The following is an 18099-nucleotide window of genomic DNA, read 5'->3' as shown; positions in this document are numbered from 1 at the left end:
TGGTGGATGCGTATATAACAACAATTTAAATAAAAAAAAGTACAATATTTTATTATAAAATACGAAATATACACAGGATAGATTTTACATATTTAATTTCATATATTTAGAAAAAATAGATATCAATACGTTTTACGGAATCTAAAGTATTTCTATACTTTTACATCCTCATTTAAATTTGGCAAAAGAGATTTTTCAATTATAATACTTCAAAACAGATTTCATAATCATTTTCAAATTCTGCAAAGGACAGATTTTAAATGATAATATTGGGAAACAAATTATATCTTCTGTTTCTTCTCCTTTTAAAATACTTTTATTATTGTAAAAATTTTTACACAACCCAAAAATGATAAACAATAAATAAAATGTAGTTACATTAAAATAATAGAAAGTAAAGTATAAGTTCATTCAATTAAAAGTTTACACTTTAATAGTTTGAGAAGGTAACAGTAAATAGTTTCATACATTGTATACATTAAGTTATGAAACTTAGAATACACATTATATAGAAGTTATAATACAAGTATTTATATGTATTTTAAGTGATTTATCAATGAATGAGTAAACTTATTTTTTTTAATATTATTATAAATTTGTCATGCATTTATTTTGTATTATATTACTGTTCGAATACACATTCCATGAATTTAATTTGTGTGCACACATATACAATTTTATATTGCACGTATATTAAATGTGTTAATTCTTACATTAATTACAATATCTATTTGTACATATACGGATGCATACATGCGCACACAAATTACTGTTGAAAACATTAACAAATTTCATGCTTATAGTCCTAAGATTATAATATAAAGAATACTAGAATTAAAAAAAAATCAAACAGGTATATTGTAAATGTTATAAAAGAAATAGTTATAATATTAAACATTAATTTAATAACAATAATACACAAGCAAAGCTCTGGACATAAAAGTGAAATTGGACATTATGGACTGTTTTGAATCAAAAAACAAATAATTAAAAAATGTATCCCACCACTTTTATACAGACATTCAACAATTTGTAAAATATTTCTGTAAGCATAAATTTATAATTTATAATTGTATCATATCTTGAAATAAATTTATGTAAAATTCACTTTATATGTTAATTTATATAATAAATATTTTACAAATGTTAATTAATATTTCGCTATGAAGGCATTCAATTTTTGGATTCGGATTTATATTTCTTTAAGTTCATCTTTCCTGCTATATTTTTATGTGAACATATATAATAAATATCTTTTATTAATTTGATATCTTCAAACTAATGCTTTATTATCTGGGAACATAAAACATTATAAGCAAATAGAGATAGTCAAATATTTTAGTTTATTATTATTAATTTTGTTATATCACATTCTTACAGTGGTATCTGTTACAGAAACAACTGAAATTTATACATTATGAATATTAATAAATGCTAATAATTTAAAAATATTATTTGTAAGAATTAAATTCTCACGATAAAATATAGTATTTTTTCGTTTATAATATTTCAAGCAGTAAAAAGAGTTACTTGAAATGTAAGCTGTAATTATCAGACATTATTTTTTTATAGACTCATATGTTAAACATTTTATAAATTATCTAGTTTATGCAAATAGCCATTTTTGGATCTAGTATTTTTCATTTCCTAATGTATGTACAAAATTTTTTCAATACAGTTTTTATAACTACTTAGGACAAAACATGAAATTGTTATCATTGAGTTGTCACATAAAATACAATATATTAATGGCTTAATATGTACAGCATTTGTTACTGTAATTTTCAAGCCCTTCCATAGGGACTGTTACTAAAATATCGTAGAAAGCATCAATATCTAACACTTAAAAGACAGGATATATTTTATCGTTATAACTCTTATTAGGACAGAAAAACACAAGAAAATAAAATAAAATTAATCTTTAAAAAATTAATTATTATAAGATAATTATTTTGGCATCTTTGCTTTCATTTTATTCTATGCATTGTTTATAAACTTTATTTTCTAAATATATACAAATTTGTTAATATTTTCTGTGCATTTCATTAATATTTTCTACGACTTTTACATGTTTAGGTTCCATTACAACATACATAAAATAAATGAAATATATTTTGAAATAAAACATTTTCAATTAAAAAGAATATAAGGATTTTTTTATAAAGATGTAATACAAACGTCTTCAATTCATTAATTTAAAGAAATTTCTTTACTTAACAATTGTATCTTGTTGTGTTGGGAACAAGATAAATAAAATCATTAAAACCTTGTACCACTATACTAAACTTGTCTTCATCGCTTCATAGGCAGTGGCATATTACGTTTCATAAGGTATATTTCTAATTATTCTTGACCAAAACCTTCTGTTTCTTCAATTGCATAGTTTAACTTTTCTACTAGTTGATCATAACTCTTATATGGTGGTAAATCCAATCTATTGAAGCATGTATGTGATCTAGGTAGCCATGTATCCTTTCCTACTTTTTCTATGCAAAATCTTTGAGGACCATTGCTCCCTAAAGAAAATAAAAAAAGAACAAAAACAAAAAAGATAACAAAAAATAGTTTCAAATGTAAATCATCTGATTTCTATAAATTATTTCATATTTATTTAGTTATTGATGTTTACTATTTACCCATTAGTTCTGCAAATCCTCCAACAGGTACTCGACAGGTACCAGTTACAAATTGCAAAAGTCGAGCTCGTTTTTCACTATCTGTTCTTGTTACAAACTGAATAAAATATATAAATATAATAAATGATATATATACTAGATAATATCTTACAAATAATTTTGTATGCATAATAACGAACCTGCCAAAACCATAAGATTTGTTTGCTATTTCGTGTATAATGTCTATAAATTGTATTGCGTTGCCAGTCTTCTACATCTATTTCTTGCATACCACAGAGCATAAGTTCTAATTCACGTTCATCAAAATATTTCAACCATTCCAATGGTACAACCGAATTGAAACCTTCCAAAAATGCTTTAGTTTGGTCCTCTATACCTCTGGTCATTCTCCATTCTGTCATTAACCTTATATAGTAATAATCAATGAATAATTATTTTTTAAGATGTAAAATGTTAATATTAATTATAACAGTACCTAATATATTCTTCTTTATTATCTTCAATAACTCTAATTTTGTCACCACCCTCTTTTAATTCATGATGTATTACTTGACCAAGAATTTCAAAATCTACGCTATAATACAATTCGAGACCACACTCGTCGATATTATTTTCTTTTATCCACACAAGAGATTTATAGAATTCTGGATCAATAGATTCTATATCTTTCATAACCAATTTCTTATTTAACATACGTTTATAAAACGGCATAGTGAAACCACTGTAGATAAACCGTCCATGATAAAGAGCCTACAATTAATGTATTTATATTTATTATATATAACATATTTATATATACAGGGTGGTTGGTAACTGGTGGTACAAGCGGAAAGGGGGTGATTCTACGCGAAAAAAGAAGTCGAAAATATAGGATAAAAATTTTTCGTTTGAGGCTTTGTTTTCGAGAAAATCGACTTTGAATTTTCGCTCGGTTCGCGTGCACTTTATCGCGTCTCGTTATAACGGATCTCACTGTAGATCGTTGTCTCGATTGACGTTATGTAGATAAACACTTTCAATGTGACCGCAGTGTTTTCCTACCTATTAACTTACTATCCGACTTTTATCGCTATCCACTATCAGTACCTATTAGTCTACCATCATGTCTACATACAGCAATCGGGAATATACGGACATGATACTTTCGTTAGGTGCGTGTGGTGATAACGCACCACAGCTGATCATTACAGATACCGGTATCCCAATCGTCGACATCCTGACAGACGTGTTATTCAAAGAGCAGAACGAACCCTTGGCGAATATGGTTCTTTTGAAAAACTTGGACGACATGGTGGTCGTCGACGACGCGTTAGTGTAAATGTTGAAGAGCAAATACTAAAGGACGTTTTGGAACATCCTGACATAAGTGCAAGAAACCTTTCTTTGCGGTATAATCTTAGTTGCTTCACGATTCTTCGAATTCTACATGAAAACAACTTACATGCTTATCATATCACCAGGGTACAAGGACTCATACCTCATGATAAGATTTCGCGAAAGGCATTTTGTCATTGGTTGCTTTAACAGCATGCCAACAATGCAGAATTTTTGTTAAAAATTTTATGGACCGATGAAGCGAAATTTACAAGGGACAGCATGTTCAATGTCCATAACATGCATAATTGGCAAAATGAGAATCCTCACTCTATTCTTGAAACACATTTTCAAGTAAGATGGAACGTAAACATTTGGGCTGGCATAATCGGACATCTAATTATTGGGCCATATTTTTTCGAAGGAAATGTAACGTCAGCAGCATATTTCGATTTCTTACAAAACGAACTACCGGAATTATTAAATGTACCGCTGAGAACTAGAGGAAGTTTAATTTTTCACAAGACGGTGCACCGCCATATTTTAGTCGTCATGTGACAGATTTTTTAAACCAACATTACCAAGGCTGGATTGGTAGTGCTGGTGCTTGGCCACCACGCTCTCCTGATCTACAGTGAGATCCGTTATAACGAGACGTGATAAAGTGCACGCGTACCGAGCGAAAATTCAAAGTCGATTTTCTCGAAAACAAAGCCTCAAAAGAAAAATTTTTATTCTATATTTTCGACTTCTTTTTTCGCGTAGATTCACCCCCTTTCCGCTTATACCACCAGTTACCAACCACCCTGTATATACACTATATTATATTTAGCGTATATTAATTTCATTGATTTTATCAAATATAATATTATTAACAGTAGAAATTATCATACCATTGCTATAAATCTTCCAATGAATTTAAAATACTGTAAATGATCAGGATTGACATAAGATGCTGGATTGATTTGTAAGCTATAATTATTCTTGTTGGCATATTCAAATAAACAATACATTGGATTTAATACTTCATGACTCAACAGGAAAAACCATTCCCTGAAATCAGAATTTGTTTAATTTATTTTTATTCTTACAAAATAAAATTTTTTCCATGGAATTGCTGATTCAATTCTTACCTTGATACACCTCCATAATCTAACCCTTCTTCCCCTTTAAATATGATATATAATCTGCGCCTCAATGCAAAAGCTTCTGCATTCATTATTTGATGATAAGAATCTTCAAATAATGTCTGTCGATTGACACTAATTTTTATATGATTCGGTAATGCATTAGTTTGACACAAGAAGCGAAATTGTGATAATTTCCATCGGAATGATCTTTCATATGCTCTTGGTACACGATAAATACCTTTAGGACTAAATAAAAATATAGTAGTGAAGAACATAATAAGGCAAAAAGTTAAACTAGTAAAGATTGATAAAAAAAGATTACACAAACCCTTTAGGTGCTCCAGGTCTTGGATCCTGAAATGTAGTTGTTCTTGTATTATGATCTACAAAATATCGAACTCCATCTTCAGTTAATCGCATTTCCCAGCCATCTGGTAATGGTGGTTCATCAATTCCAGTTTCTTGTCCTTGCGTTCTTGGATCCTCCCATTGTGTAGTACGATTTTTATGATTTACATAATAAACTCTTCCTTCTGGTTGTTTACGTCTCTCCCAGCCAGCAGGTAATGGTCCCAAAGCATCATCATCATCGATTATGGATGATGTTGATGGTCCTGCTATAGCTGCTTGATTTCCATGTGCCTATATATACATATTGAATTTATTTCTATATTAGATTGTTAAATATCTATATTTTTAAAACTCAATGTAAAATATAAATAAAAATAAAATTATATATATGTTATAATTATTTATTACTTACTTGAGGATAAAGAAACCGTTGGTTACCTTGTTGTACCACATGCTGTCTTTCACCTTGCCAGTGTTGAAAATGTTGTAATCTTTCTGTATTTGGTATTTGCCATGTTGTAGTTCTTCTATTATGATCTACATAATAAATTCTGCCTCTTGGATCTCTACGAACTTCCCATCCATGTGGCAGAGGTTGTGGTCTTTCCCAAGAAGTGCTTCGTGTCATATGATCAACATAATACCTAATTAAAAATGTACCATAAAAAAAAGAATATTATATATTTTCTAAAAATGTAAAAATTGAATAATTTTTTAAAATAGTACAACCTTCTCCCATACATGTCATATCTCATTTCCCAACCAGGAGCTAATGGCTCTTCAGAATGATTTGTAGGACCAACTTCAGCAAGTACTATTGAAGATTCAGGTTGAGTTGACTGACCAGGTATCATAGTAGTTTGTCCTGTTAATGGAGCGACCCGTTGTACTACTCGGGAATTTGAACGAGTAGTTGTAGGATTTGTATATTGTTCAGTACGAGAAATTCTACGTGCATCATCCAAGGATAATATCGAAGATGGGTCTGAACGTGCGATTCCACGTCCATCTGTCATAAGAAACACTGTAGGTTGTTCTAAATGAGAACCATCTGATAAAGTAAATACTACAGATTGCTCTGTTTGAGAATATCCCTGACTATCAGTTAATCCAGAATTTCTAAGTTGATCTACTCTAGAAACTGTACATCCATCTACTAAAGAAGTAGTATCTTGATCCGTTCTCATAGTTCCATAACTATCTGAAAGAGGACCAGTTACAGATTGTTCTGTTCGAGAGTTACGTTCATTAGAAATAGGCTGGTCTGTTCTACTATGTGAACATATATCTGTATTAACTACAGTTAATTGATCTGATCTAGGTATTCCAACTGTTCCAGGTAATACTGTTGATTGTTCAAGTTGAGAAATATTACGACTTTCCGAGACAGAAACCTTTGGAAATAATTCTGTACATGTACCAAATCTTCCATCTACTATACCAGATGTCGATACATGCTCTATTCGAGACATTTGACGTCCATCTGGTAAAGATCCTGTAAAACGTCCTGGTAATGTTACAATGGATTTGTCTGCAGGCGATATTGCGTGCCCATTTGATAATGAATGCGATGCAGCAGGCTCAATTTGTTCATTATTCTTATTGGCATTGGCCTGTTTACTTCCACTACTATAAGTAGAGTTCTGATAAACATTTGGTAATGTTCCATGAAATGTAGATGATGCAACATGTTTAGGTTCGTGTAATCTCATGCGAGCACGAATCCCTCCATTAAGAATGCTACTATTACTAACAGCATCATTATTTGAAACACCTAAAATATGACTATGTTTGTACTTAAATTAAGAACAATTTCATTATTTATATATATGTGTATACATAAGATATATAATTAGAATATATAAAACTTGTTTTTATTACACATACAGGCGCACAAAAGTTTTATGTAATTTATATTATAAAATTATTCTGTATGGTTTTTTATTTCAGAAATCTATTACTTATTAAATACATAAAAACAAAACTCAGCATGTATGTTTAGTTTATATTTAAAATTATTCAATCATTTATATTTTACTATACATTATAAAGATATTTCAAGTTCAATTTTAAATAACTTAAAAAAGAAGACAACTCCTTTCATTCTTCCAAATTGAATAATGAAAAAATTTGTGTATTTTCTGATACTTTATTTAAATGCGAATAACACTTACTTTAAACATATTTTATTATAACAAATAAATAAAATATAATGATAATTTCTATACAGATGATTGCAATATCTTAAAAATAATTTATACTTTAATTTACACATATCACATTTGCATTTTGCTGTAAATATTATTTATTCATTACTAGATGTTTACTTATTTCTCAGTCTGTTAGTTCTTCCAAACCTACACTACTAATTATAAAGTAATAAGAACACCAACACTAGAAGTATCTTATAGTTATATGAATGTAGCAAATATGTGTAGAATATGTAGAAAATATATTTTTTACGAAATCGTAATATAATTATCTATGATTCTCTATAAAAAATTGATTACTTAGTGATTCTGAAATATTATACTGCAAATTCAAAGCCAATCATAGTATATCATACTACACTTGTTAATTTGATCATCATTGAAAAATTATCGTGAAGTTCTGTAAAGATGTGATCACATAATTAAATATTTTAGATGTATGTGTAACAGTGGAAATTAAATAACCCTATTCCTTATAAAATTAAAAGTAAGAATGCCCCTATTTAAAACATTTAAAGTAACTAACTTTTCCAAGAAGAGAGAAACATTTTTAATATCTTGTTTCATTAATTTATTGATTTTTAAAAATTAATATAGATGCTTTAAAAATTTTATTAAATTCTATAATAGACAGCTATATTTGAAATGTCATATAATGTCATATAATGACATACACTACACATATTAGATCGCCCAAAAAGTTTCTTTCGTTTTATAAGGAAATAATGGATGCACAACATTTTCCGTTTTATAGTATTTTATCGAATTACGTATGATCCATTTTGTTCTATCAAAATAAAGATCACAACGTTCGACAGATTAGGTTTCATGTTTGTATAAAGGTGCATTGTTGTAAAAGACGTGTCTGTAAAAGAAAAACACTTTTCAGACAACCTAATAATACTTATTTAGATAATACTCATTATCCTGGTATTCTTTCCTTAAAATTTTGTAAAAAGTTCTGTCTCATTTATCATTAGTTAAAAATTATTTATTCATTTATTATTTAAAGATTATTATATGCTTGATCTTAATTTCTTACCATCATAAGGCATACAGCCAGATTGCGTCTGACACGATAGTGATTCATTAATAGTTAGTGATGACGTATTTGGCATGTTAATTCTTAATCCATCAAATACTGTAATCAATTCTCCAACCTTACATAACTGAGAATCATGTTTATTTTCAGTCATTAAATCAAACGTTACTTCCATATTTTCTAATTTCCCATTATAATGAGATAATACTTGAGAAAGACTTATTTTTTTTTCTCCAATTAAAGTATCTTTTCGGAATGTACTGTGATCTAACAATCGAAAATGTAATTGCGAATATGGAGTTACAAGTATTGTAAATTCCTCGTTCCATTTTGGTTGATATGTGGATTTTGAAACTTCTGTCTTCCGAGGACTTTTATCATCAACAGAAAATTCAATGTAAGGATTAGGCTTTAAAAATGTAGAACTTCTTAATATAGCACCTTCAACTAAAATAATAAAATTTTATTATATGTACCTAAAACAGTATTAATATTTAAGAGTAATATTATATAATTTGTTTTTTATGTATTTTTCTAACAATTTTTATATGTTTAATATTTATCTGGTAAGTAATTAAAATTAAACTACATTATACTGTAAAATTATGACTGTTAAATTATGTAAATGTAAAACCATGTACATGTATATACACATATTCATATATATACTACTATGTATAGGTATTTGGACACTTCCTATATCTTTTAAATGCATGAATTGTCAAAACTGAAATTTTTATATTTTGAGTCTACTCTCTGTTCTTATAACATCCACCAAATTTTGTCTTGATTGGACATAGATGGTGCTTGGAACTTTATCCCAAATAAAGTTCTTTAATTTAATTTTTACCTTTGATCCTACTACAGTATCTTAAATGTAATTAGTAGAATATGATAAGATTACGGTAGGATAGGTAGGATGAAAAATACTTCGAGAGAAACACTTAAGATAGGCAACTAAGTGTATCTGTTCAACATTGAGATTTTACAATAATAATGAGAACAAGTGTTTCCAATCACATTTTAATAGTTTATGTATACTTTATGAAGATTCATGTATTTATTACAGATAAATGTGGAACTTGATTGATACATGTATATTCCTTGTTTCAGTTTTAGTTTAGCAGAACATTTGAATTCAGTTATGACAAGAAATAAAGAATTAACAATAGAGAAATATTCTCCTATCATAATGTTAAACATATAATAAAAATATCTATGTTCAGATTGGACTGCACCAAGTATTCAAATACTTATGCACGATAGTGCATGAACTATACAATACACAAAAAAATATGTTAAATATACATAACAATAAATAAGGATATAGAAACTTACTAGTAATGCTTAATTGGTGAAAACCAGACGATGCCACTTCTTCTTCACAATGAGACATTGTATACAATTTAGTATATTTTAATAAGATAATTTTTGAGAATTCATAATTTCTTAACTATTTATATGTAAGTTTTACCTGCAATATTTTATAACCTTAATAGTACAATTAAGTATCAACACCTTTATCATAAGTGCGTAAATAAAAATTACAAAAATAATTTAAGGTAAAATTAAAGGACATTGTGAAAACAACTAGTACTATGTTAAAACAAAAGAGATACTTAAACCAGTATCATGAGTTGGTAAATTATGCTACATCAATATATAAATTACCAAAATGAAAACGTATTTCAGATATTTTATAATGGCGATAAACACTAAATAACATGTTGTGAAGAAATGCACTTACATATATAATTAGTAGTAAATACACACATTACCCATTAAATACAGTACAATACGATTTAAAAACTTTATCGTTTTCACATACTAAAAACACTACTGCTATTGGTATCCTTTCTAATGATCGGATATTAAAATACTCAAATAATTGTAACATACAGATGTATTTATCATGACTGTTGCAAGTGTATCCAGCTCCAATGCATTGCCTGTATCTAGGATATTAACGTTTGTATGATAGAAAAGGTTCTTCCACACTCACAATTTTTATCACAGAACTTCGTTATCAGTAGGTCACCATCTTTTCACACATCAAAGGTAGGAACCTTTTATAATATGCAAATCACTAGGTATAAAAGTATAGCATGTGGATGCGCGCGCATATATTATGTATTTATCTCACAGAAAATGTAAACTGTATTAAGTCTCTATATTTCGAATTCCCTAGAATTTAATAGCATAAAATATGAATTTACTAAAAAAATAGTATATAATTCGTGAATGTTGGACATGTCAAAGTATTTATTTGTTATTAAAATAAGTTGTTGAAAATATTTGATAATATATATGTACATAAAAGAAGTAGAAGAAAACATAAAAATCATAATTAGGAAATTGTTAAAATATGTATGCCTTATTACGTCATTAAAATTATTATCAAAATGAAGTAAAATGATTGTTACTTTATATTAAAAAGAAGCATAATGATATTCAATATTTTAATTTTAGTTTTAATAATATTAAAAGATATCAGTTTGTAATATTGTAAGAAATCATTAAAAAATATTATAAAATGAAATCTAAAATGAACTCTAAAGATTGGGCTTTTACGCTTCATAATAAAAGCGAATCTGACAACAATATTAGGAACTTCTTCTGATATAAATATAATCTAGCCAGTTCTATAATCTATAAATGTTTATTAGTGTAATATATGTATGTTGTGACAGTAAGTGATAATACTAATATAAAACAATTACAGTATAATGCAACAGAATGTATATAATAGCATGTAATAGTGTATGTGAAATAGACTCTAAAGTCAAAGCTCTTAAATACTTATTTTATATCTTTTATTTTAGCTTTTTACAATATAATAGCTTTATACAAAGTTTTATAAATTAATAACATTATTACATTGATGTGTTCTTGGCTGTAAAGGAAATTATGATAGGACTTCAAAATCAAATAATTGTGTTTCTGTTTTTGTTATTTCCAAAGAATGAAGAATTATGAAATCCTAGCACTTATATTATTACTAAAAATTAAAAACGATAATGCGCTACCTCTAGAGTGGTGTGCGAAATTTATCATGTTTTACAAATATTGACATGAAAATTTTGTTCATATTTGCAAAAATTCTAATTATTTCTCGTGAATTATTCTTATTGCTCAGTTATTTATGGTCATAGGAATATAAGAATCGAGCTTAAATGCCTAGTTCAGGCAAGGAGTGTGAAGTTACTTCCAGGGAACTGGGAACATGGTCAGGTGATACTTTGGGGCTACATTGGTTATTGGTGACTTAGTGACTGACTCAATGATGCATGTCAGAAGGAGAAAACTAGTTACACTAATTTACTCTTACTCGATGAGACTAAGAGATTGCGTTTGCGCTACCACGACTAATTATCAATGCGGCCCCAAAATACTACGTTCCCCGCTCCCCAGAAATAGCTTCACCACCCCTCAGTTATTACTCGTTCCCTATATTCTTATGTCCATGGCTCATCTTCACTTATGCTATGTATTCACTTAGTTGTAACCTCTTTCATTTAGATAATTTCATTTTTTAAATATTTTTATTTATTTATTTTTGAAGCTATATTTCAATTCTTACTTATTTTGCAGTACATTTACATTCCCTTTAAACAGTGTAAATATTTCACATACAGGCAAACACCTTTAATACCTTCCAAAGGTTTATACATATGTTATTTCTATTATTCCCAATATTTATATTTCATTTTCATTGCCCTACAATTATATTAATATCATTATTTTTATTATAACTTATTTTAAAAGTTAAGTATATCTCTATCAATTTTTTTAAGGAAGATATTAATGATAATCTACTTATTTCAGTGCAATAAAATAGGACTTTCGATGCATACAAAAGCAGTGTTGCCATCACAGTCGTGTATACAGGTTCGGCTATGATCATATGTATAAATAGGTCCAACACTCATATACCAAAACCAGAGAGGTAACTTCTTTTCTGTTATTCCCCAACAAGTCTCCAGACTTGTTTATATGTATGACTGTAGCCTGTGTATATATTCTTTGATAGTATTTGAGTGATATTTGAATTATTGATATTAAAAATTACAAATTTATCTCGACAATATTGTATTCATATCTACCGTCATGATATTTCTCAGTAATATATTAATATAAAACATTAATGGAATTATCATGTTCATAATATAATTATTAAACATACATTTGTATAGTAGATACATTGTAATATGGATAAAAGTTTACTCATATAATAATTATTAAATTGTTGTTAATTTAAACTAAGGAGTTAAAATTGTTTCAATAATTTTGAAAAGGGAGAGAAGAGCAGAAGAAAGAGGTAGAGTAGGAAACAAATACTATGTATTTCTTATTCTTAGAAAAGACTAGTTCTACTTAACCTATATCAGCAATATTCTAAAGTACATAATTGACTAAAAACAGTGAAATGAAATTTAATTAAACAAAACTCTCAGTTACTCTCTATAATGACGTAAATTATCATTTTTTTTTTTTTAGATAAATTATAATGAAGTTCACACAATTATTATATAAACAACACATAGGTAAAGCAATAAGATATTTATGGCAACATCAACGAGAAAGATGTGTGCAAGTAACTAAAGCAGAAAAAATTTTGAAATCTATGAATTTTACAGTACATGATGCTACAGAATTAATATCAGCAAAAAGGTAAAATGTTTCATATATCACTGAGGTATATTATAATATACATCTTATTTAATTTGTTATTTTAATATTTATCTTTCATTGTTTTTATATTTATTTCTTTATACTTTATGTTGTTTGTTTCATAAAATTTCTAGAAAACATTGTTTTACTTAATTAATAATGAAAGGTTAATAACATATTTATATCCTTAATCTAAATAACTTCATAACTTAAATCATTGAATGTTACTTAATTTTAAAAATTATTTTGTCAAGTGACACAAAATAATATAAATATAATTTACCTAACTTGCAAATTATTCTATAGAAAGATTATTTTGAGAAAGATATTGCTTGATGTATTTACTTTTTGTAATTTTGGACATTGTAGTAATTTTTACAGTTAAATGTATCTTTTGTATCGAAATTTGGAAGAATATTAAATTATAACTCTTATTATTATTATATTAATCTTATTAAGATAATAATATTAAATCTTATTGAAATGAATATTAAATCTTATTAATAATTATAATATTTTACTTTATAAGAATTTATTTTTAAGGACATTGATATCTATAAAAACACCAATAATACTATAATATAACTGTATAGAAGGTTACAAACTCCTTTTAAGATAAGTACTTAGCAACAAATGCTATTAAATATTCGTTTGTATTCAACGAAATTAATGAATCCTTAATATAGTATTTCGTGTTCATATATATATATGTTATTAATTTTTCTTTAGTTAATTGACAATATATATTTATGAATTGAGAAACACTTTGTTAATTTGTAGCTATAAAGTTTTATTATAAATACATTTCCTTCTTTTTCATATTAGAATTGAACATTCAACTGTTTTTAATAAGTCAGAATCTAATTCCAATAGTAAAAGTTGTTTGATAATTGAAGATTGGAATGTTTTACAAGAAGGTGTACCACAAGCATGTGTATTAACGAAAACCCTAAAACTTGATGATGCATTACCAAAGAATATACAAGAGCTAATTACTGACGTTCCAGATAATATAGATAATTTATTAAAAAGGTATATTAATAAAAATATGGCTATATTTCATATAATTTCATTAGTCATTGTATTTGAAATGTACAACTAATGATTTTCTTTTCTCAATTTAAAAATCATTTTAATTACTCAGATTTGTTTATACATCTGTAATATATGATGCACAGCAAGTAAAATTACCACGATTGAAAGATCCTAATCGACCTGCTTGGGTGTTTCCAAGAGTATATGGTATATCTAGTACAAGAAAAATGTGAGTATGAATCATCCGTATGATTACATTTACTTCATATTTTTTAATTTAAAATTTTAATTCTATAACAAAGAATATGTTGTAGGCATAATTTAACAAAGAAGTTTTTACAACTTTGTGAATCATTATGTGGATTAAATGATGTACAATACAAATCAATAGTTCATGATGGACTTGTATCTATGTGTATAGGTATATTATTAAAAGAAAAATATTATAAAATATACATTAAACTTCATGTATTATATGTGTTGCACATTCATATATAATATTTCTATTTTTAATGATCATGCAAGACAATAATATTATAAAGTATTTGACTTTTTCAGTTACGATTATTATAAACCAATTAGGAATATTTATGATTCATAACTTTAAAATCATTAGTTTTATAATTTGTACAAGTTAATTATGTTATTTTATTAGCACATTTTCGTGTATATGTCTATTTACAAGCTCGTAATTTGTCATTTCGTATATTTTAGGGAAAGAAAACGATTTTATAAAATTTTCCTTAAAAATGGATATAATGATGACATCTTCGATACCTCTAGCATCTATAGCTGATGTAAATATGGATAACAAATATGCATTTCCTAATCTTCACCCACTACATTGTACTGTTGGTTTATCTAAATTAGATATTGATAACACTGAGGATTTATATCGTAAGTTGATTATAGTTATAGAAAACTACATTATAGTTTATAAATCATAATTAGAAAATTTAAACATGTACATTTTAACATTATAGCAATTGATACGGAATCGCCATTAATGAATGTTCACACTATTTTTATAAATCACAATCTAGAAGAAGTTAAAAATATAACTGAATTGCCAGTCACTGAAGATCAAATTCACGCACGTTCAATGATGAAATCATTTACTGTAGCAGCAACTTGTGCCCGACAAAAGTTTGGATTAAATGTGAAGAAGTTACCTGAACCTATTGTTGTGCAATGTGTTCAGTCAGATGGACAAAATTTTCATTTCTCTGTATACCAACTTAATACCTTAGATATTGATGGCAAAGAAGGAATCAAAAATTTTTGGTGGTCAGAACCATCAATAAAATTATATGAAAAAGCTCTATATGAAAATGGGCAACCTTGTCTTACAGGCTACAATCGTGATGTTTTTAATAGATTTCTTGCATTTTATAAAAATAAATAAAATAAGATAATTATTGACAATAAACTCGTACATCTTTTTTAAGAAAATATTCAAACTTTATGTACCTATAAAAATATTTATAGCTCTTATTCTATCAGCTTTAAAATGATTAAAATTAAATAATCTCGAAGTTTATTATAGTTAAACGTATAATTTATTTGTGTGGTTACTTATAATATATTATATCTTAGTGTATATATTTCTGCTTTATTAATTATATGTGTAATATGAACATTTATTATATAATAGTTAACAGATTTTTAAAAAGGGTAGTAGCTTGGATGTTTGTATTAATTTCTTTCTGTTTTGTTTGACAGCGATGACTAGTTTGTGGTTTTATCAAATGTTTTGAAGAAACATATGGTTTAATATGAAAATATGGATGTTGTAATGCCTGAAATAAGAAATAAGAAATATTTTAATTTTTGTTAGTAATTGCTTGCTGTATTTATTTTATTACACACTTCATCAGCTGTCAGACGTTGTGATGAATTGTAAATAAGAATATTACTAATTAGATCAAGAGCTTCTTGTTCAGTATCTTCAAGAATTTCATCCCATGATATTCCCTTATGATATGGAAATGTAATTTTGTTATAATCAGGTAATATACTTAAATCTGGCCATGTTTCTGACGTAGGAGAACCTAAATATTTTAAAACTATTGCTAATTGCTCAATATCTGTCTCTCCCTGTAAGTTTGACGTTTACTATATAGTTCATATTAAAATTACCATCAATAGTAGAGTAAAAATAGAAATGTCTTACAGGAAATAATGGTGATCTGTTATATAATTCACCAAAAATGCATCCAATAGACCACATATCAATTGCTGATGTATAATATCGTGCACCATATAATAATTCAGGTGCTCTATACCATCTAGTGGCAATTTGGTGAGAATATGGTTTTGTTACATTCTTCCACAATAATCTTCCTAAACCAAAATCAGCAATTTTCAAAATACCTTTTTCATTTATTAGTAAATTAGCAGGTTTTAAATCCTAAAAATAGTATTTTAGTACTCTCACTATAATTCAATAGAATTTTAAAGGTAAAAAGTAAATAAACCAAAAATTAAAAATATATAACATTCTATGTATAAATTTAATATGTATGTAATTAAAGTTCTTCAGGTATATTTATTATTATTATTATTGTTGTTGTTGTTGCTATTATTATTATTATTATTATTATGCTTAAGTTTATATTAAAAAATATAAATATTTCTTACTCTATGTATTATATTTTTTCCATGTATATATGCAATGCCCTCTAAAATCATTTTTGTATAAATTTTTACTTGAACTCGAGTTAATAATATATCATTGTCTCTTATTATTTCCCATAGCCCTGTTGGCATATATTCAAATACCATTATAAAATCTAAACCAGTAGGGAAAGCATCTAATAACTCTATGACCTGTATTAAACAATCTTTTTTATTAAATTTATTTCTATATTATTAATAAAGAAGTTCTTTTTTATAAAATTGTTTATATGAATTATATATGTATATATTATATATAAAATAATTGAGATAAACATACATTGGGATGTTTTAATTGTTTTAAAATTTTTATTTCTCGAATAATGGATATGGATATACCGTTATCAATATTTTTTAAGAATAACTTTTTTAATGCAACATCCTTTTCTGTTTCCACATCATGTGCTTTTAAAACAATACCTTGTGCTCCTTTTCCAATTTTCCCTGTGACTATATATCTATCCATATTCAAGATATTTATGAGTTAATATCAATTATAATATTAAAATAATTCCGCATTTTAGAGATAAATAAGACTATTTTTATTTTTTAACAAATATACTATATTTGTTAAAATATATGACATAATTTTATAAGTTTATAGTATATATATTTTCTTTCATTGAAATTTTTATCTTTCTCTCTCTTCCTCTCATTCAAATTTATGGACATAATTTAATAAACGAAAAACTGAATAAATATATTGTAAAGCTTATACGTAATAATACCAGGTCTCGGTTTCGTTACATAGTAACGTTAATGATGTCAACTAATGGTTTCCATAGTTACAATTGAAAATGCTTGACTAACCTTACCTTTGGTTAGCTGTGATTAAAGCCTGTTTTCCACTTGCGAGTAGTCCCGCAAGACGACAAAACCCATTGTCGAATATGACATAATTTTCATCAGACGTCAGAACAGTCCTGTGAGACTATAAAGCATAGATATGGAATATATACGTGCTATACTCACATGCAGAACAATTGTGTTACTGAATGTGATTTTGCTGCTAGAATGTACGATTAGTCGCAAAT

At 27.0% G+C, this 18099-nt stretch overlaps 3 protein-coding genes across 8 annotated transcripts; 1 reads left to right on the top strand and 2 right to left on the bottom strand.

Annotated features, from left to right (window-relative positions):
- Positions 1-2134: 2134 nt before the first annotated feature.
- On the bottom strand, positions 2135-10756 carry LOC117211395 (E3 ubiquitin-protein ligase Su(dx)). 2 transcript variants are annotated; one of them, XM_033455208.1, is made up of 12 exons: positions 10431-10756; positions 10022-10157; positions 8684-9130; positions 6161-7205; positions 5844-6075; positions 5409-5722; positions 5084-5326; positions 4844-5003; positions 3112-3386; positions 2816-3041; positions 2637-2733; positions 2135-2516 (listed from the first exon to the last, which is right to left on the bottom strand). In XM_033455208.1, exons 2-12 carry the CDS (start codon positions 10077-10079, stop codon positions 2344-2346), a joined length of 3270 nt encoding a protein of 1089 aa, XP_033311099.1. In that variant the 5' UTR covers positions 10080-10157; positions 10431-10756; the 3' UTR covers positions 2135-2343. The 2 variants fall into 2 exon arrangements, with proteins under 2 accessions (XP_033311099.1, XP_033311100.1); XM_033455209.1 differs by having other exon boundaries at positions 10583-10756.
- Positions 10757-12491: 1735 nt separating this feature from the next.
- LOC117211403 (39S ribosomal protein L37, mitochondrial) lies at positions 12492-15841 on the top strand. Of its 5 annotated transcripts, none has more exons than XM_033455226.1 (7): positions 12492-12629; positions 13181-13354; positions 14180-14386; positions 14499-14618; positions 14704-14810; positions 15104-15286; positions 15373-15841. In XM_033455226.1, exons 2-7 carry the CDS (start codon positions 13191-13193, stop codon positions 15792-15794), a joined length of 1203 nt encoding a protein of 400 aa, XP_033311117.1. In that variant the 5' UTR covers positions 12492-12629; positions 13181-13190; the 3' UTR covers positions 15795-15841. The 5 variants fall into 5 exon arrangements, with proteins under 5 accessions (XP_033311117.1, XP_033311120.1, XP_033311118.1 ...); XM_033455229.1 differs by lacking the exon at positions 12492-12629 and adding an exon at positions 12685-12803; XM_033455227.1 differs by lacking the exon at positions 12492-12629 and adding an exon at positions 12834-13001.
- Positions 15842-16017: 176 nt separating this feature from the next.
- On the bottom strand, positions 16018-18048 carry LOC117211404 (cyclin-dependent kinase 20-like). Its single transcript, XM_033455230.1, has 5 exons — positions 17346-18048; positions 17030-17218; positions 16563-16799; positions 16259-16486; positions 16018-16188 (listed from the first exon to the last, which is right to left on the bottom strand). Exons 1-5 carry the CDS (start codon positions 17529-17531, stop codon positions 16033-16035), a joined length of 996 nt encoding a protein of 331 aa, XP_033311121.1. The 5' UTR covers positions 17532-18048; the 3' UTR covers positions 16018-16032.
- Positions 18049-18099: the final 51 nt, after the last annotated feature.

The sequence above is a fragment of the Bombus bifarius genome, unplaced genomic scaffold (assembly GCF_011952205.1).
Source record: "Bombus bifarius isolate JDL3187 unplaced genomic scaffold, Bbif_JDL3187 scf7180000008233, whole genome shotgun sequence".
NCBI lineage: Eukaryota > Metazoa > Arthropoda > Insecta > Hymenoptera > Apidae > Bombus > Bombus bifarius.
The sequence above is the reverse complement of the archived record's forward strand: the minus strand, read 5'-3'. Positions and strand labels throughout refer to the sequence as shown.

Excerpts from the sequence above, each read along its gene's own strand:
- LOC117211395 (XM_033455208.1), bottom strand. The coding sequence starts at position 10,079 with ATGTCTCATTGTGAAGAAGAAGTGGCATCGTCTGGTTTTCACCAATTA. Across the intron at positions 5,723-5,843 it reads AACGGTTTCTTTATCCTCAA|GCACATGGAAATCAAGCAGC; the intron begins GTAAGTAATAAA and ends ATGTATATATAG. Across the intron at positions 2,734-2,815 it reads AAATCTTATGGTTTTGGCAG|TTTGTAACAAGAACAGATAG; the intron begins GTTCGTTATTAT and ends TATTTTATTCAG.
- LOC117211403 (XM_033455226.1), top strand. The coding sequence starts at position 13,191 with ATGAAGTTCACACAATTATTATATAAACAACACATAGGTAAAGCAATA. Across the intron at positions 14,811-15,103 it reads ACTTGTATCTATGTGTATAG|GGAAAGAAAACGATTTTATA; the intron begins GTATATTATTAA and ends CGTATATTTTAG. Across the intron at positions 15,287-15,372 it reads TAACACTGAGGATTTATATC|CAATTGATACGGAATCGCCA; the intron begins GTAAGTTGATTA and ends TTAACATTATAG.
- LOC117211404 (XM_033455230.1), bottom strand. The coding sequence starts at position 17,531 with ATGGATAGATATATAGTCACAGGGAAAATTGGAAAAGGAGCACAAGGT. Across the intron at positions 16,487-16,562 it reads ACAGATCACCATTATTTCCT|GGAGAGACAGATATTGAGCA; the intron begins GTAAGACATTTC and ends TCAAACTTACAG. Across the intron at positions 16,189-16,258 it reads AACGTCTGACAGCTGATGAA|GCATTACAACATCCATATTT; the intron begins GTGTGTAATAAA and ends TTCTTATTTCAG.